This window comes from Lepidochelys olivacea (genome assembly GCF_965140295.1).
Source record: "Lepidochelys olivacea isolate rLepOli2 genome assembly, chromosome: 5".
Lineage (NCBI taxonomy): Eukaryota > Metazoa > Chordata > Testudines > Cheloniidae > Lepidochelys > Lepidochelys olivacea.
This window is the reverse complement of record NC_140415.1, coordinates 33,795,806-33,820,556: the sequence shown is the minus strand read 5'-3', so window position 1 is coordinate 33,820,556 and position 24,751 is coordinate 33,795,806. Positions and strand designations below refer to the sequence as shown.

Sequence of the window (24,751 nt, the reverse complement as noted above, 5' to 3'; positions counted from 1 at the left end):
AGACGTTAATTAGATGATGTTAAATGTTAAATAGCCAATGAGACTGAAGAAAATATGTAATTATGGTAGTGGAAATCGAATCTAGATTATCATGAAAGCATCACTGTAAGTGTTGCTATCTTCCATTGCTTTTAGTGTGCTAATTCTTCACAAAAATCAACTTGCTAAGTAATATAGTTTGAGATGTCATTTTAAAAAAATTCTTAACATATAACTAGCAGTCACAGCTGCAACAAACATATGGATTTTTAGTGATTACTATAAGCAGTACAGGAAAAGAAAGCAATATTCAATTGGTTCTACTGTTGGAATTTTGCCAGGGAGGAGCCCCATCTCTTTAAGAAAGAGAGCCTGTACTTTGTGTAAATGGAGGTCAAATGGAAGCGTCTCCTCATCTCCAATTATCTAGATGCTAAATTCCAACATAGAATAGTCTGTTCTGCTCTGTCAAAACACTGCACATCTTTAGAAGGTACATGTTTAAATGTGTCATCTTTTGGTAGTAATTAGGTTGATATGTTGAGTTTGTCATAGACAGAAATAGAAGAGCATTAGTGACAGATGTTTTCATATATCAAGTTCTGTGTGAAGAATGGTTTACACTATAATGTTTCTGAATTATATTATTTCATTCATTGAGACACATCTGTTTTGAGATATATATTTTTAAATTGACGGACAAATTGCTACTACACTCTCTGAGATTTTGTATAAGCACATTCACTTCCATTGTGGTCTGCGACAGATAAACACTGTTACAAACTCACTGTAGTGCATATTAGTACCTGCTAGTTATAAATAAAATGAAGATAAGAGGAATATTATCCATGTTATATATCGGCGTCAGATGAAAGATAATCTCCTGTGAATGGATTCACTACAGTAATTGGTCTAGGATTTAAGTCCTCCATGGAACATCACAAATCCACATGAAGCCCCTGAGTACTTAATTTAGTACTTGGATCTCTTAGTTAGCTGAAGTAAGTGCAAAAAATTACATATATATTTATTATGCTGCTGTGGCTATATCTGAAAATTCTCTTTTGTGTGCTTTATTTGGAGTGCATTATACTCAAGAGACATATATTGCCATTGCCTGCTATTGCCATTGTAGACTGCAGTTCATCAGTTGAACTAGTTCAAAAAATATCTTAGGTGAAATAAATCATTAACACTTTAGGAAGGTGTTCAGACTAAAAATCACATTCGTTTTAGGATTGAAATGATGAAGTTTTTAGATTTTATGTAAAAATTGATCATTTCTCTGAAGAGCTAAAATAATTTCAAGAGATTTTCAACTTGAAGCCGCGAATGTGCATCTTCAGTTACATGTGTAATATATGGCTTCCATAACATCTATGCCCACAGACTGTATGGGGGTGGAGGATCTGGCCAGCAGGAGGAGCTTTGAGTACCTTTTGTGTTGTAGCAGTGGAGTTTGATGCTCAGTAGTCATTTAAGGACCTTTTATCTGCGAGCTAGATGACAGTCCTGAAAATGTAATTTAATTTAATTTAATTTAATTTAAGCTCTGGCTTTTTACTGTGAATGTTGCTCCACTGTCTAATAAAAAACACAGGGTAAATTGGCACCAGCCATGCAGAGGATTTTTTTAAGCTGATTTTTTTTCGAGTTTAAAGCCTTAATTTTGACATTTGGATTCTGAGGAAGGGAGAAATCTAGTTTTTCACATTTAGTCCTAAAAACAGAGCTTTTATACATGGATAATTGCTGATGATACTGTACGTTCCCCACCCATGGTACATTTAGGACTCCAGTGAGTGTAAGAAAGTTAGTATCCTAGCAGAACAAGAATTTAGTGAAGAGGCTGCTGCTCTTCCCCGTGAACATCTAGATCAGCCTTGCAAAGATAACATGAAAATTTACTAGTTAGGAAAAAACCTGCATTTTATTCACTATTTTAGACACTGCTTGCCCTGGGTGAGCAAATGTTGCAAGGCTCATGTAGATTACTCCAGTTTTGGCAATGCACATCAATGGTCTCATCTTCAGTAGCCAATAGGAGCTGCAAGTGCTCAACACCTTTTTTAAAAAGCTATAAGCTACCAACATGTACAGGGAAATGAACTCTTGTGAATAAACACTTTCACTTTATAGTTTTATCATATTCTCTTACATCAATAGGCTCTCAACTTTATAGCTCCAGCAGTACAAAGGGGCTGGAAACTGGCCAGTTACCCTTTTCTTCCAGCCTCAGCTTACAGGGTGTGCCAGAAGCTATATTGTGTTTCAACTAGTCTTAGCTAGCTGACAGCTCCTTGGAGGATGTTAACAGCTGCCATTGTTTAGGGAAGACCCCAGGCTGTTCTAAACTATGTTGCGGTGAATGGAGAAGAAAAAAAAATATCAGGAAGTTGTGTTTGCTCCTTTGTGACCCTATCCTTGCTGTAGTGCATGGAGATTGGGTGTAGTAGAGAATTTGGATCTTAGTTTTGTCAAGCTTAGCAATTTATAGTTAAAAATCTATTTATCTGGTGTATTTAAGGTATTTTCTTACATATTGCAACATTTCCAATTTAATTTAACATTCTAGAACTTCTACTTGGTGGTGGTGGTGGGAGGGGATTTGGGCCTGCACAAGCTATGAGCTTCCACATCCAGCACTTTATAATTCCTGGAAGAGGAGATTAGACCTAGAGTAACCAAGTTCAAGTTCCCTCATAAATGTTTCATTGAGTGACTTTAAACAAGAATAGTGGTTGGCTAATTAATAAGAACTATTAGTAAGAACAGAAATAATAGTTTACTTTACTATACTGATTGTATCATGACCAGTGGAACTGGATTCAGAGGGCCCATGTTCCATAGAGCAGAAACTGTTTATTGTAATTCAAATCAATCCATTTCAACCCACACATTCCTAGTATATGCACCATTCTTTAGAATTCACAGTGGCTACACATAATTTAATTTTAACAAGGCAATTCTATAGTGCCCAGAGTATTAAATTGTTAGGTCAACTAGATATACGTCAACAGTTGCTTTTAACCTTAAAACTAAATACTGAGGCCTGGTCTACAGTAGGAATTTACATTTACGTCTCTCCAGGCTGTGAAAAATCCACATCTATAGCTATAGCGGACATAGCTATAGCGGACTAGCACCCTGGTGAAGACAGTGGTAGGTGGATGGAATTCTGTGGGAGGTGGGGAGGCTGCAGCTGGCCTCTGGAGGGTAGGGGGTGTGAGTGCCTGGGCTGGGGAGGGCCCCACGGCTGGGCTCTGAGTGGGAGGGAGTGTGAGTGTCTGGTCCCCTAGCTGGGCTCTGGGGGCAGAGGATGCAGAGAAATAAGAACTGGGCTGTCATAGGATTTCTTTAACTCTCTACACTTGGGGAAATTTGTATGGGTCTGTATTGTTACAGACATGTTTGCAGATAAGTATTTGGACACAAATTACCAAAATAATTGAAACTGGAGTGATTATATTGTCAGGTTTCAGAGTAACAGCCGTGTTAGTCTGTATTCGCAAAAAGAAAAGGAGTACTTGTGGCACCTTAGAGACTAACCAATTTATTTGAGCATAAGCTTTCGTGAGCTACAGCTCACTTCATCGCAGTGAGCTGTAGCTCACGAAAGCTTATGCTCAAATAAATTGGTTAGTCTCTAAGGTGCCACAAGTACTCCTTTTCTTTTTGATTATATTGTGTTATTTTGACAAATAACATTTGCAGAATTTTGTAGAATTTTAATACTGTGCACAGATATTTTAACTTTTTGGTGCAGAATTCCCCCAGGAGTACTCTCAGGGAGGTGGATTACCTACACCAATGCATTTTAAGTGCAGCTATATCTTTAGTGACATAAGTTCAATCACTTCAGTGCCTGTAGAGAATCTAAAACAGGAGACTCCAGGTTTCTCATTTTATTTTATTTTTTTAAATGTAGAGCTCATGAAAGGTACTGGAGATTGAAATATTGTTAATTCCCACAACAGATGCAGAATAGGTAGCACAAGTGTAAGTAAGCATCTGCACAAAACTCTGCTAGTGCGCCTCATTCCTAGTCTGGAAGGTCCAGCTATAGGGGTGAAAAATGATCCCTGTCCATTCAGTGCCCTTGTTGGGGTCCTAATGTGATGTAAACAAATGCCCACTAAGAACTAAACTGAGGCAATCTTTTATTTCATATAAGGCTACTCAACCTCCAAAATAGTCATGGCGAGGGCCCTACCAAATTCATAGGCATGAAAAACGTGTCACAGACCGTGAAAGCTGGTCTTTTGTGTGCTTTTACTTTATACCGTACAGATTTCACTGGGGGAGACGAGAGTTTCTTAATATGGGGGTCCTGACGCAAAAGGTAGTTGCAGGAGGGCCACAAGGTTATTTTAGGGGTTGCGGTATTGCCCCCCTTACTTCTACACTGCCTGCAGAGCTGGGCGGCTGGAGAGTGGCGGCTGCCAGCTGGGCGCTCAGCTCTGAAGGCAGCACTCCACCAGCACCAGCAGCGCAGAAGTAAGGGTGGCAATATCATACTATGCCACTATTATTTTGGTGTCGCTACCTTCAGAGCTGGGCGGCTGGAGATTGGCAGCTGCTGACCGAGGGCACAGCTCTGAAGACAGCAGCGCAAAAGTAAGGGTAGCAATACCATACCAGGCCATCCTTACTTCTGTGCTGCTGGCTCTGCCTTCAGAGTCGGGCTCCTGGCCAGTAGCCGCTGCTCTGCAGCTGCCCAGCTCTGAAGGCAGTGCCTCTGCCAGCAGCAGCGCAGCAGTAAGAGTAGCTATCTGTGCTGCAGTGTTGAAGGTTCATGTTTCAAACCCTGATGATCATGCATTATGGGGAGGTTGTTACAATTATACATAAATGGTTTTTACTTTTGCATACAAAAGGAAATTATATATAAAAATTGGTGTTAAAAGACCTTCCCGCTTTCCCCCCCTAACCTTGTGACACCCCCTACCCAACTCCTTTTTGGATCAGGACCCCTACAATTACACCACCATGAAATTTCAGATTTAAATAGCTGAAATCATGAAATTTACAATTTTATGGTATGCTATGACCTGAAATTGACCAAAATGGACCGTGAATTTGGTAGGACCCCAGTCATGGCTGTTGGTCACTATGCACCTGAGCTGAATTTTTGCTTATGTTCTAGATGTGAAACGCTCCATATGTTCTAAATTATATATTCTAACAGTTAAAAGTTATCTATCTACGGTAGGTTGCAAAGTCAAACACTCAAAAGTTAGGAAGTGCCAGATTTACCGTTGTCTGTTCAACTTTAATTCATCCCCCTCTGCATCTAACCTGTGCACTGAATGAAATAGGTGTTCTGAGACAAAAAATAGTACATGATGATGCAGTTAAAGACTAACATAATACATATGCAGAAGGGAGATGGATGCTTCAGAATGCTTGAAAAAATAATATTCTTTTAACAGATTTTTGTATGTAATTTCCTAGGTTTTTTGGTGTGCAAATCTAAAACCCATTTATGTATAACTATAACAACTTCCCCATAATGAATGATCATCAGGGTTTGAAACATGAACCTTTAACACTACAGCACAGACCTATACCACTTAATCCACAGGACTAACCACATTAGCTGGCAGCAGGCTGTTAACCCAGATAGAGGACGGGAACTATGTGCTATGTCCAGAATATAGCTGGCTCTCCCCCGCCACTCTAGGAGCCATCAGAGCCATCTCACTAGAGGTAATGGGCTGCTGGGTCCATATAATATAGGAGCCCAGCTTGGATTTCTTTATCTTGGGAGTTTGAGGAACTCCTGCTCCATGTAGTACCCCTTCCTACACCCCTCTCCTCCCACCAAAAGCTGCTGTGGCAGCTCTCAGGGGTTTTCAGCAGTATTGCCTACTAATATGATAGGGTTAGCCTGGTCTGGAGTGTTCTGTGATTTTGAGAGGCTGCCAAATTTTTCCCAAGAAAGAAAAAGGAAATAGTGTTTAACACCGTACAAATCAGGTCTTTTCTACACACAAAAGTTGAACATTTGGGGCCTGCAGAAATACATATAAAGAAAAGACATAACCTTCCTCCTAAACATTCTTTTGGCTGGCAAATAGAAGTGCCAGCTTTCTGAAGGTTAATGCTTCACTGAAAGACTTAATTAAATTTGTCTTTCATGTGAAGACATTACATATTCTTGCAGCAATATATATTTCGTTTGCTGGCTTTGAAGTTCTTCCAGTAAAAAGGCAGTTGAACATTTTTCCAGCACACAAACTTTTAAGCATTTCTATACTGTATGATTAATTTATTCGAGCTTTATGGCAGCAGCTACATTTTGTGCAGAATTCAGAGTTTCCAAAGTGAATGGCAAAAAATCAGGGGCCAGTACTTGTTCAGAACTAAATTGACAGTTGGGATCAGCCAGAAGCTGGAGGTGCTAGGGAGCTACTACTTTCCCTAGCATGCTGTTGAATAGTGGAATTCCTAGAAGAGATCAGCTCAGGAGTTAATGTTGCTCGAAGCAATATTCACTCCCCTCCCCCACCTTCTACAGTTCTGAGCTGCGATGGGGAAGGGCAATAATTTTTTAACAATGGCACAATAAGGAACGAATTTAACATTTTTTTTCTTAATACTCTGTTTTACATTAGGAGACTACAAAACAACTTGACTTTGTGATATTTCTAATTCAGTCAGTTGAAAGAGCTTGCGCTACTGGTTAGCTTTGTGTTAAGAGATTTTCATTCCTTTTATATTTCGTGTAATACAAGTGGTCATTATCTTAAACAGAGCCATTGCACCAAATAAGTCAAACACAAAAAATTTGGCAGCATTAAACATTATTCATTCAGCAATTCTTTATGCAAGTGTCAGACTAGAAGCTCTCCAGCCTGTGTTTATTCCTTCTATTGCTGGGAAAACAAAAAGCTCAATCTGGAGCTTGAATTTAGAACCTAATATAATACTTGCAAGACCTGAACTGTTTGGCATTTTCTTTACTTCAGTCTTCACTGAATAAAGATTTCCTTAATCAGGGTTTCCATGTTAACAGTTCTATAGGTTTTAATAAAGTTACTTTTCTACACAACATTTGAATATGACAATCTTCTCCTACAAGCTGGGGAAGTAATCAGATAATTACGGTGCTGTGGAATCAATTATCCTGAAGTCATTCCCTCTCAGAAAAAAATCACTATTATCTAAATTGCACACCTCAAAATATTCACTTTATTACACAATGTTTCTTTATCTTTAGAGATCTTTATATAAAAATGACCTTCCAAATTCATGCTTGTTTGAATCTACTTCAAAAGTATGAAAACTGCATATTTCTAAATCTTTCCCTTATGTTTTTGATACTACATCCTCAAAGTAACTCAGATTTCTCAGTAAGCATTTCCATAAATTGTTGGCCCTCTTCAAGAATTTCACTGTTTTGAAAATTACTTTCAGAGATCTTGTGTATAAGAAACAGACCATGCTTTGCAGATGACAGACCGGGGATAAGATGAACAGTAGCATAAACCTTTTTGCTATTTGACACTTGACATATTTTTCCTTCTAAAAATGAGGTAACTTGTGCCATTTCTGTTTAAGAAAGCATAGCTAGGAATATGAAAACTTTAGTTATGTAAACAGTGGTCTAGCTGAGCTAATTCAAAAATGAACATTAAAAGCCTACATATATATGTTCACTTTTTATAAGTAGGTTACATTTTCATTATGTATAGTTCAAAATAAACAGAACAAAATGTCAAATATATGCTAAGTAACAAAGAAAAAATTTGTTTGTCCATCTATATTTTCAACAGTTAAAAATAAGTGGAGTTGGTACTATTCTGTTCTGCTCCAAACCTAGTACTTAAGGTTTTTTTGGAGGGTTTCAGACCCAAGGATACAACAATAAAATATAATCCTTAATATCATTACATAGTTTCTATTTAACTAGTGTTGCTGTAACAAAAGGAACTTAAAAATCAAGTTTTACATTTCAAGGCTCACTATCATGAATCCCTGAGTCCACTACCACTGCATCCAGATTTAGTGTCTGCATTTTAAATGGATGTTTCAAATTAGAGGGTTCAGACTGAGGCTCAAGAGTTGCAAGTGGCTCTTTAATGTGTGTTGCAAAGAGCAGCAGGAGACACATTAAAACATGTGATTTAATTATTAACCAGTCTAAGTTATTAAGCAGTCAGGATGCTTTTACTATGTTATTAACCAATTGTGGTTGATAAAATAATACTTACTCATTTTACTGTAAGAGTGTGTGTGTGTATTACACATATAATGAATTCACACTACTGTGGCACTTTTGGGTAATGTTGATTGCTAACTTGGCTCCTGAACCACTGAGGTCTGAGTAATACTGCTCTATAAATTTGTTTTAAGTTTAGTAAAATAACCTTTATGTGTCTATAATTAATAGCATTTTATTTGAGTGGCCTGAATGAGAAAAAAACTGCTCAATGCCAAATAAAAAGATAAATGATTGCCTGTGTTAATCATGTTCTTCTCTAAAAAAGCTGTTACAAAGCAAATAAAATAAGATATATAATCCAGTGGATTTATTTTTTAGTTGCTGATCATATTCTATTTTTATAGTAAATTTCATACTGAAAATCCCAGAACACTTACATGTTGAGATCAGCAGTGGTTTTTCCCAAGTGAATTATTCAGTCCAGGAACAGGGATTGCTGGATCAAAATAAACAGGACTACTGATACTCTTAATGTTAAGCATAGGCCAGGTCACAACATTCCAATCCTACAAGCAGATATGCTAGAGCGGACTCCTCTTTCTATGTTAAGTCCCATATACTTCACAGTCTCAGATCTGGGGTGAAGGGGTGATCAATAAGGTAACCACAGCATAAACCATATTATATAGAGTTAATATAAATCTATACTTCTCATCCTTCTTTCAGAAAGGCAATACTGAGGTCCTCTTTGTGATTGCTGAAAACTGAAAGGCATAAATTTAAGGGTGGGGCCCTCTATGTTCTGGCCCAATCCCAGTGCAGGGATCTCTACTTCCATTGCAGTTTTGGTTAGAAAAGGTACTCATTTCCTGTCCTAAGTTGTAGTGTAATACTGCTGTGTTGTTTAACACTTGCTGACTTCTAGTGGTGAAGTATCCCTGTATATGGTTTATATAAGTTTAAGGACTTAACTTTGCAAGTACACGTGCCAGTATGGAAAGGACCCTTTGGCAAATACCTCTAACTACAAAGGTATCAGCATCAATGGAACTCTGCCAAGTGTAAGGAGTCTGCATTACTGTATCTACCTGGAGGATGATTTCATCCCTTTTTCCTGAAATCTGATGCATTTTTCTACCTGTTACTTGTGTATCATTTATGAGTTTGATTCCACTACAAAAGTGTTTATGAACAAATTTCCAGGTGTCTTGTTTTCTGGAAGTATATTCCAGTAAACTAGCGGCACTGCAATAATAGTTAAAAGAAAAATCTATATTTTACAAATTTCATTCACTGCAGAACTCCCAATTCTAAACTTAAAGGGAAATACTGCAGAGAAACAAAATCACTATAAATCGAGTGTTACTGAACTGCGAAAATAAGTTCTTTCACTTCTGAGAATTATACCTTTCCAAAAAATTGATATATTGGTTAGCTGTATTTATTTGAAGAGCTGTATTTGACAATACAGTACATGCTGTCATACTTAGAGCCACATAGTGTAGAACTGTGGAATTACAGTATTTTGACTTTGTACCTTTCATGTACTACAAAAGGCTAAAAAAAAGTAGTACCACTGAATGTTTTTTTAAATGAACTCAATTTTTTCCACTCAAGACACAAACAACCAGCAAGCCCTTCTGTCCCACAATCTGGGATAGCATAATTCAACAAATTATACCAATGTAAAGATATTTTAATCCAACCAAATTAAAGGGGGCACTAGCTATCCATGCTAAATACAAGTTCAGTACTGTAGTCTGGTCTTAATTATAAACAGTGTTATCCTGAAGATTATTGCAATATTTAATAACGACCACTGATGTTTGCTTACCAACATACAGGCCTAATATAGCTATCTCAAGGGAGAAAATACTTATGCAGTATTTAGACACAGTGAAACCATTTAGTGCTATAAAACTAACTTGTCAGATTTAAGACAATTTATTGCAGCTTGGTTCTGCCATGTGCTGAGTATCTGTCAAATCACATTGACTTTAATGTAAGCTGAGGGCACTCCAACCCTTGCTAGTGGCTCAGGATCTTGCCCAATAAAACTACAGCCTTTCAACAAGAATGTCATTTTTTTTTTTAAGTCAAATAGTGCTAATTGTTAGAGAAAAATTCAGTGATTACTTATAATTCCTCAAATAGATAAATGTTCAATAGGAGTTGAGGGTGTTCAAGACCTTGCATGATTGGGCTCTAAGGCCAAGATTCCTATAATCAGATATCCAAAGTGGACCACAGCAACTCACTGCAGTTAATTCAAGTTATAATTAAAGGGCTGCCCATAAGTTGAGTTCTAACAGTTATATTTAAAGAAGAAGAACAAAAACAAAAAAAAATAAATTTGGGGCCATGCCTTGCCTGACAACTGAGTATTATTTGTAAAATAATTATATGTAAAAATTATATGTAAAAATTACACTATTACTCTTGAACGCCCCCCCAAAAACCCCTCCTTAATTGGGTTTCAGATTCTGTAGATTCCCTCCCTTTCCCCTCTGCTAAACTTTTTTTCCAAACTATAAACTCCAGGAAATACTGAATTACTGTTTGATCACCTCAATTCTGAGCACCTTTAATAAATATAGATAAATAGGTTAAATAAAATTGGGAAATAACAAAGTTAACTTTTTCCAACCATCACTACCTTCAAAAAGGTCAAAGTCCTGCCTCTAATTAGATCTTCTAATTCCAAAAGATATTGTTTTGTACATACCTGTTTTTAAAAACATCTACGTGAGAACAACAGATTGTGAGATTGTAATACAAGCCATTTATCTATTGCCAAAAGGATTCCTGGGGAAGCTATGGACTTAATTCTGCAAACCTTACTCATGCAAGTAAGGGTTTGCAGCATGAGGTCCAAATGATCCCAATGCTGATTCATTAGAAAACAATAAATCAGACGCTCCAGCTTTAATTAATAGCATATAAACCAGCACAGAGCACAACTTTCTGGAGCTCACATGACAGGGATCTGAAGTAGTGCATTTAAAGAAATGTTAAAAGCATGGCACATACAGCTTCACACCTTGACCTGCAGTTTCCATCATGTCTAAAGAGATATTGTCAATTCAGTTTTGTTTTGTTTTTTTAGTTTCCATTTCTGATAGAACAGTATTAAATATTGCCAAATTCAGTCAAATGGCTGGACTCATGACGAAGACAGATCCACATCTAGTATTCTTCCCATCCCTACTACAATCTACTCCTTTTTACATCAGTAAGGTATGGCCCCTGGATTCCTGACCTAGTTGTCAACATAGCCCTTTCAGATGGGCAAGTCTTGGATAGCTGATTGAAAAGTAACGGTATTCTTTATAATATGATACCTAACACGTTGTTTCCCATACTTTGTAGTATTTTTGCAAGCACATAACTTAAAACAGGAAATGTGACATTTTAGTGTTTTTTCCCCTCTTAATTTATTATCCTTTTTTGTACATTCACCAAAAGGCAAAGAAACTCATCTGCTTTAAAATACCTAATTAGCAGCTTTCAGGAACCAAATCAGAGAATTTTATATTAGTTTGTTGTGCTCTTGGAGATCCAGAGTGTAGTTTGTACAAACAATGGTCAACCCCAACCTATAGTATACCCATCATCATCATCACCACAGCAAGTGCAAATATACATGACTATCCAGTAGAGTGTGTTGAACAAAACCAGACACCTTAAAAAATATTGTCCTCAAAAAGTTAAATTGCATGCCATGGCACATCTGCTTGCAGTATTTGGAAAGGAAGTGCCATGACTGTCATTTTAGTCTTATTATGCTATGAGGGAAGGGTGGAGTGAGCTATCATCATCAGTCCTCTTCAGAACTGGATTCCTCCTCTTGGTCAGAGAGCTCAGAAACAGGGAAACGCAGGATAGCTGCTACCCCTGTCAGCTGGCCAAGCTGCTCCCCAGACACATGGAGGCTGGAGAATATGCGCACTGTGCCCATGTTCTCCCGCACACTATCTACCAGCCGCACATATCGGCTGCGAGAAGCCACATCCTGGTGCCTGAAGAGTTCATCACTGATCAACAGGGTATCAATGGCCATGGCCTCATTGGCTTTTTCCACATGTTTGAGGCCATAAAAAGCACGGTCAGGCTCATGTTGCAGCATCTTGTAGAAGTCATCCAAGGCTTTGACCTCACCAGCTGCTTTGGTGTCAGAGAGACGGCTGGCCACAGCTGGGTCACAAAGAGCTTCTTTCAGCGCATATTTATGTCCCGAGGAGGAGTGGACCTACAATAATAAATGTTATAGATAGAAGAAAAAGTGGATCATTTAGTCCATGCTGATTACTTAGTCTTATATGTTTCACTTGTGAACTGAAATTTTCCATCGTCAGTCTTTTTATCAAGGTGAATTTTTTTCAGAAATATCGAACAAAATCTCTTCAGCTACCTCTGAATTTAGCAAGGATACAAAAAAATGCTTCCATCATTCAAGATTTGTTTTAAACATCCTGGGATCTTAAGCACTGGCCTAGAGCAAAAAACATCTGAAACTAGACAGAGTAAGTCTCAATAGGAACTAGTGCTTTTGCTACATTTGAAAAAAAAAAAAAAAAGATGGGTTGTTTTTCTCTCTAAAGTTACATCTCTGAAATGATATACCAACTGTTCAAAAAAACAACAACCTGCTACGGCTACAGATATATGCTTCAGAAGAGGCATGCATTGCACATGCTGCAGACGCTTTTCAGTAGTGATTGGACCCTGCTCCTCATGCTGGTCATCACTGCAAATCAGATAATACCTGATACATATCCATGTTAAAACACTGAGTTAAAATGAATACCCGTTTCATACTTCTGAAGCTATTTTTAATGCATTGGGACCTCCAAAGGCTTGGAAGCTTGATTTTGGATTAAAGACCTGCTTAATCTAGGAAGCCAGAAGTAGTAAACTCAGGAAGCCAAGAAGATCTGGATTTTCTTATTTTTTTCATCCTCCTTTAAAAAATACCCGAGAAGTCAGATGAAAAATAATTAGTAAATGAAACCTTAAGGTCATGCAGACAGCAAAACGCGAAGAGAAACAAATATTAAGGTTTTCAACAGCAATGTTAATTCAGCCCTGCCAGTTACAGGTATGTTTTCATTTGCTTTTTTCACAGCAGCATTAAATTTGTCATTAAACACTCATGATTAGGGCCCTACCAAATTCACGGCCATGAAAAACGCGTCACGGACTGTGAAATCTGGACTCCCACCATGAATTCTGGTCTTTTTCTACCTTACACTATATAGATTTCACGGGGGAGACCAGCATTTCTCAAATTGGGGGTCCTGGCCCAAAAGGGAGTTGCGGGGGGGGGGGTGTCGCATGGTTATTTGGGGGTGGGGGATCACATGGTATTGCCACCCTTACCTCGGTGGTATGGTATGGTTTTGGTATGCCACCCTGACTTCTTTGCTGCCTTCAGAACTGGGTGGCCAGAGAGCAGCAGCTGGTGGCTGGGCACCCAGCTCTGAAGGCAGCACAGAAGTCAGGGTGGCATACCAAAACCATACCATACCACCCTTACTTCTGTGCTGCTGCCTTCAGAGCTGGGCGGCCACAAAGTGTCAGCTGCTGACTGAGAATACAGCTCTGCAGGTAGCAGTGCAGAAGTAAGGGTAGCAATACCATACCATGCCATCCTTACCTTTGCACTGCTGCATTTAATTATCTACTGCTTTATCTAGTCTAGATTTAAATGTCCCAAACAAAAGGACACCTACATTCCTTACTAGCCCATCATTTAAGATCTCACAAAAAATAAATTTCTCTTGATGTTCAGCCTAAGTTTTCTTTGTGTTAATGTCACTTTACTTATAACACCTTCTTGTCACACTGTATAACTCTTCACTCTTTTGGGCTTTCCCAGTTTCAGGGTTACTTATCTACTTTACCTGAAGGAATTTGGACCGGTTCTCTAGCAGCAGCTTGTTGTCAGTCTTGACTGCCTGCTGGAACATGTAGTCACAGAACTGTTCTCTTACGAACCCCGGGCTGGCCACCAGAACACATTTCACAATCTCAAAGTTGATATGACGCTGGATTGCCTGCACCACCTGCTCATAGAATCTCTCCAGTGCTCGGTCATGTTGACTGCAATTACCCTTTCGTTTTCTGGGGATGTTCACTTCAATCTTAGCCCGGGTCAGTGTCATGCTGGGGGTAACAAGACAGATATGAGCCAGCCCCTCCTGCATGACCACAGCTGCCACGTCAGCGCTCCAGCTTGGGTCGCAGGCCTGCTCAATGCGCTCCAGCACCACACTGTCCCACTGCTTCTTGGCTAGCGTGAACTGGCGATTGGGCTCCAGCTCGATGGTGTGGTAGGCTCCCATCTTGACGTACTCATTCTCCTGGATGTTGGTCCCCTTGACCCGCAGCTGGCAGGCCTGCGAGTCGAAGTCGATGGTCTCCACGCAGAGAGTGAGGGTGGTGCGGATGCGGTTGCTGCCCACGCTGCCCGTGGCAGACTCGGTCTGCACCTTGCGGATGGTGGATGCCCGCAGGCTGTCGCCCACCTGCAGCAGATTGTAGGTGTGCCATATGTCCTCGGGATCCTCGGGGATCAGGGTCACCTGCCCCGCGTTATCCTTCTCGATGTCCTTCCTCACCAGCTTCATCCTGCCTCTGCCCGGCCTGCCCCTCTCTGATCTCACCGGGAAACGGGGACAGGCGCTAGCTCCTCAGCCTACGCACGGGCCGCCCTGGGCCTCACACGGCCTGGCGGCCCTGCGACCTCTCAGCGGGAAGGGGACGGGGTCAGCGCTGGCCCACACAGCGGGGACAGAAGCCTCTCGGAGGGGACACGTGGCACGAGGCCGGCCGGCTCTAGGCCCGGGGCACAGGGCGGGGGTGGTGCTGCCCGGCGCCGGACCCCTCCCGCGAAGGGGCTGATCGCTCCGCCGAACCGCGCTGATCCGAGCGGCGCTTGACGACACTGTGCAGTCAGTCAGTGAGGAGCAGCGGCGACACCGGGACGCGCCTGCGCACTGGCTGGTGACAGGACGCAGCACACTCAAAAGCAGCCGGCGACAGCATAGTTTCCGCGCGTACGCACCAGCTCCTTCACACAGCGCATGCGTGCACTGCCGACCCGGAGCGGAGACGTTGAGATTACTTCCGGCGCATTCATGGTAAGCTGGCTCAGGGAGCCCGCGGCGAGTCCTAGTCACGCATGCGCACAGAAAAGCCGGGCGCCGCCGACGCCGATTGCACCCCCATCGCGCGCGCCTTTAGCGCATGCGCGGAATGTGCCCGGGCCGTGACCGGGGAGCCAGGGTTGGGGCGGACGGTCGGGGCTGGATGCGGCTGCCGCTGCCGAGGCAGAGACGGCGGCGGCGGCCGCTGCTGTCCGGAGAGAAGCGGGATCGGGGTGGCGCACGTGGCCCTATCACCGTTGTTCTGAGCGGGGCTGCGCTTGCCCTCCAGGCGGCTCGTGGCCCAGCCCCTGCTCCCAGGCTGCGCTGTCCCTGCCCAGCCGCCGCCCTCTGCTCCGAGCAGTTCCTGACGCAGTCAGTGGGGGCCGGGCCAGGACTGCGGGCAGGCAGCGAGGTGGAGCATCTCCAGCTGGAGCCTCTCTCGCCCTGCTTGACAGCCGGGCCCGCCTGGGTGCACGGCCTTGCTCTGTTACACTTCCCTTTGGCACAAAGCTTGGTCAGTCGGGCCCACACATATAGCCATTGGCTAGCTCTTCCATTTAATAGTGATTAGTAATAATATCTACATTTTATACAGCGCTTAACCATCAATAGCTCTCAAAGCACTTTACAAAGGAGGTTAGTATCCTTACCCCATTTCACAGATGGGGAAACTGAGGTGCAGAGCAGAGACTTGCCCAAGGTTACTCAGCAGTTCAGTGGCAGAGCACCCAAGGCTCCTGAGTGCAGTTCTTGGGCTCCCACAAGCTGCCAGATTTACAGTTCCCACAACAAGCCAAATTTGAAGAGTAAGTAAGTTAGATATGAAGCTAGATTTATGACTTGTGTTATACAAGAGGTCAGATGACATGATCACACTGCCCCTTCTGGCCTTGGAATTCATGAAGGATAAAACTCTTGGGAAATGTTAAAAAGCAGTATTGTGCCAGGTAGACCAGGGGTTTTCAACCTTTTTTCTTAGGTGGACCCCTAAAAAATTTCAAATGGAGATAGGACTCCTTTGGAAATCTTAGGCATAGTCTGCAGACCTCCTCAGCAGTCTAGAGACCACAGGTTGAAAGCCACTGTGCTAGAGGAAGCAAGATAAGAAACTATATTAAGTGCAGGTTTCAGAGTAGCAGCCGTGTTAGTCTGTATTCGCAAAAAGAAAAGGAGTACTTGTGGCACCTTAGAGCCTAACCAATTTATTTGAAATTAAGCTTTCATGAGCTGTAGCTCACAAAAGCTTAAACTCAAATAAATTGGTTAGTCTTTAAGGTGCCACAAGTACTCCTTTTTATATTAAGTGCAGATCATTCACATAAGAATTTCTCTATGAAAAAAATATCAGGGTTAGTAAAAGTTAGAAAATAAAAACTAACTGTCTTGGTTCTTTTCCCCATGTAGATGCACCGTGTAGCACTATGTATATACTGAAAAAGTTGCAGAAAGAATTGGGGCATTTTTTCAACAGTCGTATTGGAAAAAATAAGGAACTTTTTCCTAGCATGGGATTTTTTTAAAAACGTACTTAATTCTATTATATCTTGAATTCTAAAGGTTGTTATGATAGAGGCAATCAAATGGACTCAAGTAATTGAGAAACTCAGGCCCTGAGACGCTGAACGTACTCCTCTCATTTAAGGCCTTGTCTACATGGAAAATGGAACTGAAATTAGAGGTGCAGTTTGCACTTTCAGGTATTTCAGTGCAGGCCGTCGTAGAAAACTCTTATTTTGGAATTGTTTGTTTATGTAAAAAATTCTTAGCAAGTAACAAGACCAGTCTTTTAGTTATACAAAAAGGGTAGAGGCCTGGAATCCTTTGAAAAAAGGAATCTGAGAAGCAATCACATTAAGGCAGAGAAACCTGGAAGGAACAGAAAGGAAAAATGTAACAATGATTGCTAGTATCCCTGTGGGCAACAACCATCCAAGAAGTGAGGATGGGGTCTCAATTTCTCCCTCTTTATACTGCTAGTGGAGAGGATTACATGTTGCACTTCTCTAATGGGGGTGGCAGGGAACATATTTTTTCTGTGCATTTGGGAGGTCTGGGGCTATGCTTGATAGACACAATGGAGTCAAAACATTAGTTTAATCATAAAAAAAAAAGAGTAGTTAATGCTGAAAGTGAAATTAAAACCACAAACTGAAAGGGCATATAAGTGAGCCAGGTTGTCTTTTCCTGTTACTAATCTTTTTTCTGTTCTGTCAAGAGCAGGCATGGAAGCATCTAACAAAGTTTTAAAAACCATAAGGTATTTGGAAGGAAAATATCAGAGGTACACGAATTGGAGAGATAGCTAATCCAACACAAAATAAGCAATGTGGACAGGCTCTAATTGATAGTCTTCCATCCCTATGATTTCTTATGTTCTTGTAATCTAGATTTATATTCATACAATGAACAGATAGATATTAGGGAACAGATACTTATTTTTGTCGTGGGGAAAGCATAGTCCACATCTACTCTGAGGCTTATGTTATGTGATATTATATATGCATCTAGTGGCTAACATAACAGTGCACAGTCAATGCTCTTTATAGAAGTCACAGCATATGTATACTATAGCAATATTGATAGTAAGAATATGGGCCAGAATTTTCAGACGTGTGCTCCTAAATTATGCATTCTGATCAGCTGCATAAATATGAAAGAATCAAGTTAAATATTTTAAGAATGAAACTAATACAACTTCAATACACAAACACATTTTAGCCTGTTTTGTCAACTTCAGATATTCTACCAACATCTAAAGTTAGCCATTCATATGTCACTATTCACTTGTTCCAAGATCTCTGTGATAAATACTAATGCTCTCATTATTTAATTAAAAAATTAACATACAGGGATCTCTGAAGAACAGAAAAAGATCAAACTGGTAGGTCCCATATTCTACAAATCTTTACTCACCTGAATAGCCCTATAGAAGCAAAGGGGACAACATGCGTGAGTAAGGGTTATTTCCCTAGGTAGATTTTGGAAGATTTCTAAACTATTGTTCCAGATGATTGAAGGGTAGCAAATATTGTATTTGTGTATAAAATGGTTCTGGGGAGTATTACAGACCTGGAAGCCTTACCCTGTACCTGGCAAATTGGATGAACAATTGAAAATCAAATAATAAAACACTTGAAGTTCATGATATGATAGCATCTAGCCAACAGGGTTTCTGCTAAGGAAAATAATCATTAATCTCTTAGACAGCATCATTAAAGTAGTAGATAAAGAAAAACCACTTGACTGTTTAGATTTATCAAAAGACTTTTAACAAGGTCCCTCAGAAAAGACTATTAGAGTAGCTAAGTAGTCGTGGGATGGGCAATGAAGTGATGTCATGGATCAAACAATCCTGTAAATAGTTAAGCATTTGAGTATCTTTTTAATAAAAAGAAAAGGAGTACTTGTGGCACCTTAGAGACTAACCAATTTATTTGAGCATAAGCTTTCGTGAGTAGCTCACGAAAGCTTATGCTCAAATAAATTGGTTAGTCTCTAAGGTGCCACAAGTACTCCTTTTCTTTTTGCAAATACAGACTAACACGGCTGTTATTCTGAAACCTATCTTTTTTATGTGAGTAATCCCATTCAAGTCAATGGGCCAGATCCTCACCTGGTTTAAACTTTGAAGACCTATGACAGTTTCCATAACTGAGGATCTGGTCTCTTGCAACTACTTTCTTGTGTAAAATTAAGCACAAGCATAATGATTGTAGAATTGAACTCAGTCATTTAAACAGTTTCCCTGTTATTTTGTGTAGGTCCTTTTTGTGGAAGACATGGGAGAGAAATATTTTTTTAAAAAATAGGAAATTGTGATTGTAAAACCATATAAACTGGCAGGGAGACTAAAGAGCAGGACAAAAATTGACAGGTATTTTACCAGAAACTATTTTAAACTGATTTTAAAAAACAAACAAACTAGATTTCAAGTTGAGAGTGTCTCTTTAAGCAGAATTTAAATTTTAAATAAAGCAATAGTAAACTCTGACTTCCCAACATATCAAATTATTTTGCCTGTTTCTGCAGCATAGGGTGACAATTTAAAACAGAAGTTGCAGTATTAAGATAAAAAAAGTTAATGAGAGGTGCAAAAGTCAGGAGTTCTGCTTAAAATCTGAAGTTACAATGTGACAATTGAACTTCATATGTGGTAAGCAATCTCTTGAACACAGAGATCAATACAGCCTAGTTCATTAAGAGCTTTTGGAAGCAGTAAATTGCTTCTTATAATAGTTTTGTATAAAAATATACTACAAGCAGGGTATTGCACCGATGGCCTGATCCTGCATCCACTGAGCTCAAGAATGTGTTGTTCATTGTAATGGGCAAAAGTTTTAGCCCCTGGAGAGATAAATATTATCTCAGTAAGTTTGAGGAACACATAGCTGAGTTGTGTGGCACCAGAAACCTGGTCCTGATCCCAATGAGACATTGAGACTTATGCCTTTGACTTCAGTAGGGCAGGATCCTATGACCAAGGAGACATCTGCTAAGTACCCATTACTATGCATTACATTTTTCATCAATCAATTTTATTTTTAAAAATTTCAGAAAATTCAAAAATACCAAGAGCTCAATTGGAAATGTGAAGGATTATATGTTGTCTCCCATTCATTCTCAGAGAGAGAGAGAGAGACAGATTTGTATGTGTAGGACCTATGAGCTCTTGCTACGCTCACTCCCTCACCCCTACCTTTTCTAGCTTTCTGTTTTGTTTTCCTAGATAATTTAAAGGGTTCTATTTTCTTTTTAAATATAGCAGTTCAGTTCTTGATTTTCAAGCTCTGAGCAGTACAATAAATAAAGGTGTGTATGTTAACATGATTTTCTGAAGTTTCCTCTTTTTGATTAGATAATATCTTGTTTGCAGTTGAGTCACTCAGCTCTCCTTAGTCAAACCAAAGTTGCACCATCACCTTGTTTTTCGTTGCTTATCTTAGATCAGAACCTGTATGAAGAGTAGCTCTGGCTAAAGCAGAATCCAGACAAGATGGAGATGACACTGGTAGGAAGAAGGGATGTGACCAGTATATCTTGGACTTGTGAACTCGCAACAGTCCAGAACAAGACAGGGGGCTCTGAATGGGAAAGAGGTCTCTGAATGCAAAAAGCTGTGGGGAGAGCAGCTGAGAAATGATGGGAGAGAAATTGTTATGGACAAGAGGAAAAGAACAGAGAAGAGGTAGTGAAGGCATAAGAAAAGAAGGGATGGGATAGTTCTGTTATATCACTTTCAGCCTGTGTTTAGCTTGTCTATGTGGATTGTAAGTTCTTCTGGATAGGGACTATCTGCTACTCTGTGTTTTCACTTCTACTCTGTGTAGCCCATTCTTGGTTGGTCCTTAGGAACTATGATAAACATGGTTAATAAATAATAATTCATTAATGTGCCCATGAAGAGAGAGAGCTCCTGTAGAGAGAAGGCTCAGGGGCTGTGTAGAAACAGATTGAGAGTGAGTGCGGGTGAAAGTTGAGGAAGCCTCATTGTTTTGATATTAAAATAATCTTTGTGTATGCAATGGTATTATAATGGTCAAAGATTAGGCAATTAAATTTAAGATAATAGCACTATTAATTTGTCCACATTGTACACACGTGAAAGAACCTTAACTTTTGCAGTTCTTGACTTCATTTAAATTTGCACTTTTCTTGCTGAACCATCTGAAGCCAATACAAGTGTTAATTTTTCAGTTCCAGATGGAAAAGGAGTCCAGAGATAAGTATTTCAAACTGCTGTTGCTGCATATCCTCCCTCCACAAAGAAACACCACCATCGCTTACACAAAACCGAGCATAAGGATTTGGAAAAGGATCATATAATAGTTTAGGAGATCATTATAATAACATGATATACATTTGCAAAGTGCTACCTGTCAACTGCCTGGTAAACCTAGTTTGCTACACTTGTTAAGGTTTCTACACGAATCTCATTTCAGAACAATCCCAAAGTGAAGAAAAGAGTTACAAAACACTTTCAACAATATAAATGTTATCCTTCCCCGCCACCCCGTCTCTCTCCATTTAGATGATTTATATAAAGCTTATTTCTTCTTGCTTATTGGTTAATTTCAGACGTTCTCAGCTCAATTATTTTGGCTTGCTCACACTGTAAGAAAACCGTACCCCAGAGAGCCAAATTCCACAGTTGTGTGAATGTTTGCATTTCCTCAACTCATTTCCATTTCCTTGAATTTTCTCTCTCCAAATACAAATGCTTTAGCCACAAATCCCACAACATATCAGAAATTGTTGTCCATACTTGAAGCGCTGCCCCCCCCCTTTTTTTTGGCAAAACAAAAGAAATCCCCAACAACATTAAGACCTTACATGGAAATACTCCATGCTTAATGGGCTGAGCTACCGTCCCTGTAACCTTTTTTCTCTCTCTCCCACAGTCACTCTGAACAGTTAACATTGCCCTTCGCAGTCAACCATATCAGAAACCAAGAAAAAAAGTTCACATTCATAAATGTTGTTCCTACATACCCCACCCTTCGCCCAGCAGCTTCTACTTGTATTGTTCTCGTGTCCCATCCCTCCTGCTTTTTGAGTATTTCCCCTAGATCCTAGGGTGTAAAGGAGACTGACGCCCGGCGAGGAAACGTTTCTTAAAAACCCACTCCCAAGAGCCGTCTTAAACCGGGGCACTCTGAGCGGAGTGAGGTTGCTGGGGATGATGGATGCAGAGATTTGAAGCGACTCTGGGATGCCATATCCTGAGAGATTCATCCTCCCCAAGAAGGGAGCCTCCCTGCAGAGGAGCGAGACTTGGCAGATCTGGGTCTTCAGAGAAGAGGAAAAGAGAGAAGAGTTCTCTCACCTGTCAGAATCCCGCATGGGACAGCGACCCCTGGGCTTCTGCTACGGAGGGGCTGGGAGCCCATGGCTGCAGTGGCAAGGATAGCCCGTGAAGGAGCACAGGGCCGGGGGGGCAGCAGATCCCCTGGGCTAGCTCGGTCGTTCACACGCTGCCTGTTAGGGAGAACAGCTCAGTGCGCTGCAACTGCTTCTGGTCCCCTCTGCATCAGCAGCCGGGCTAGGCATTTCCTGTTTGTTGTTTCAGTCCCTTTAAGTTTTCTCTTCTCATCAAGATGAGTTGCGCCCCCCTCACACCCTCGCACCCCCCCCCCCGCAACCCCAAACGGTCTCTGAGCCTTTGAAACCCCCACGTGGCAGGATCCCAGAGCGGAGAGACTATGCACAAATAAAGTCAGATCTCAGTGTTTAGGCTAAAGTCTGCAGGGAGCAAAGCAAACCTTAAAGGGACATATGCACTTTTATAATTCATGGGTGTCTCCTACCGGCCAACCCGCACCCCAGATGGGAGTGGGAGGGCAGTCGGAGAGAGCTGGATGTCCGGCTCTGGATTACAACTGGCGTGTCATTGGTCTCCTGCCCCTTCCTTCCCTCAGCACATGAAACAAATCAAAGAGATGAAGAGAAGTGCGTTAAATCCAGATTACAAGACACTTCCAGGCTGAGAGCGGCTTTTGTTGGGCTAGTTTTATTTCACTTACGTCACTCTAAAAGTGTGTACGTGCTGTACCACAGTCCTAAAGCCGGTCACTTGCTCCTAGGAGAAAATCGGGGAAATTTCCCCCTTCCCCACCAAACTACGTGTTGCCGGGATCTAAATTTTCAGTGGCTTCCCAGACAGAGGATGCATGAATTTCCTCATGCTCTCTGCATTTGCACGTGCTTTGCATTATCATTCAAGCACAAGACAAAAATTACCTCTGCCCACAACTTCCAAACTTTTTTGTGATCCCTTCCATTCTCCCTCAGGAATTTCACAAATTAATCACTGAATAAACCCTATGAATAATGCTGAGCTAACTTCAGAGTGAGCAGTGTCTATGTTCAGGATATTTTAAACTCAACTGCAAATGTGCCTGGCAATTTTTATTCTTTTCTGATGTTCCAGAGATGTATCCAGTTTGTGTTACATTCCTTTCAAAACAATTGATCTGAGATTCATCTTTGAACATACTACCAAGTTATTGTATTACTCTTTACAAAACAAAGGAAATTGAGATGGTGCAGTGCTGCACTATGGCAAGGAAAGAGAGTTCAAAACATGATCTCAAGTACTTACAGATTGTGGGCCATTACTGAATTCTCCTCCCCTTTTTGAGCTGGAGCCAGGACTTCAGTGAATTTTCTTCAGTTCCTCTGAGGCTAATAAAATAAGGCTACTAATGACCATTAGCCCTAGTTAAAATGTGTTTTCTATTTCTGCCTTAAGTGTTATGAGAACACCTGAACATAATTCTTATATGTACAGTCTGTGGAAATACAGATTTTTAGAAGATTGAACATATTTAGAGCTGAATTTATCAATGTGGGTCTGATCCTGTGAAAATGTGTGCACGTGTTTAACTTTGAACATTGAGTAGTCCTGTTTACTTCAATGCTACTACCCTCAGTTCATAAAGTTTAGCAAGTACTGTATAGAAGTCTTTGCAGGATCAGGACCTTAGATACTGTTGGTGCCCATGTAAGAAGCCAAATATAAAACTTTTTCTCCAGATGTAAGAGTTATGCATAAAATTGAACCAAACCAATGCTAATCTTGAGCAATAAAAAAAAGTGAGTTTATGCAAAAGTTATAATTTAGTATTTTTCCTCATGAAATCTTACAAATGTCTGATTGCATCTTATCAATTAGAAGGAAAAGATTAGTTCTGCATGTTTTCTGCAAGACAAATATTTACCTTTTAAAGATTTTTTTTTTATTGCCTTATCTTCACACATAAACAAAATAACTGTAGGGGAGCATCTCTCGTTTTTACAGTATATCAAAATACTTATTTCCATTGTATAACTAACTGTTCCAGGCACAATTCAAAAGAAAGAAAGGCCATTTCAAATATTACTATACTACATCTGTGATCTTCTGTACACGTGGAAAATGTACATACTGGCTGAGAGTAAGACTCACTCTTTGGGATTAGAAATAACCCTGATAAGGTTATTCATAATTGCCTATGAATTATTATAATCAGTATTTATTTGTATTGTGGTAGCATCCCAAGTATCTCATAAGGGCTACTGTCAGTGATAGGATACTGAACTAGATGGACCATTGGACTGATTAGGTATATTCCTGTGTACACAGGAGAATTTGAACCATATGACATCACATTTAGGACAAGCCAAAATTATTTCCTAGTTCAAACAAAGGAAATGAATATTCAGATCCATAATGAAGCCCAATTCATGCCTCCTTGTGGTTGGAATAGTTATTTTACACGATTCTACAGTAAGTGCCAATTTTGCTAGATACATTCCCCAGTGGAGAGAGCTGAGAAGTCCTAGCTAAATACTCTATGAATTTTTAAAAACTTTTACTTTAGTGATAGTTAATAGGTATATGTGGAAGTACCTGCTTGATATGTGGGTATTTTGAGTTGCTTGGGTGTTTAGTAGGTTGGTGTTATGCTCTTCACTCATA

General features: G+C 40.3%; 2 protein-coding genes across 3 annotated transcripts in view; both read right to left on the bottom strand.

The window, feature by feature from the left end:
- Positions 1-22,369, bottom strand: part of ITGA1 (integrin subunit alpha 1) — a 129,474-nt gene extending 107,105 nt beyond the window's left edge. Inside the window, exon 1 of one of the 2 annotated variants that reach the window (XM_084629156.1) lies at positions 22,118-22,369. In XM_084629156.1, the coding sequence (XP_084485282.1) occupies positions 22,118-22,181 (64 nt within the window). In that variant the 5' untranslated portion in view covers positions 22,182-22,369. Of the gene's footprint in view, positions 1-21,783; positions 22,094-22,117 lie in introns of those variants that run through there. The other variant, XM_084629157.1, reaches the window with a different exon arrangement.
- PELO (pelota mRNA surveillance and ribosome rescue factor) lies at positions 9,572-15,631 on the bottom strand. Its single transcript, XM_084629158.1, has 2 exons — positions 14,050-15,631; positions 9,572-12,395 (listed from the first exon to the last, which is right to left on the bottom strand). The coding sequence occupies exons 1-2, from the start codon at positions 14,773-14,775 to the stop codon at positions 11,964-11,966; spliced, it is 1,158 nt and encodes a 385-aa protein (XP_084485284.1). The 5' UTR covers positions 14,776-15,631; the 3' UTR covers positions 9,572-11,963.
- Positions 22,370-24,751: the final 2,382 nt, after the last annotated feature.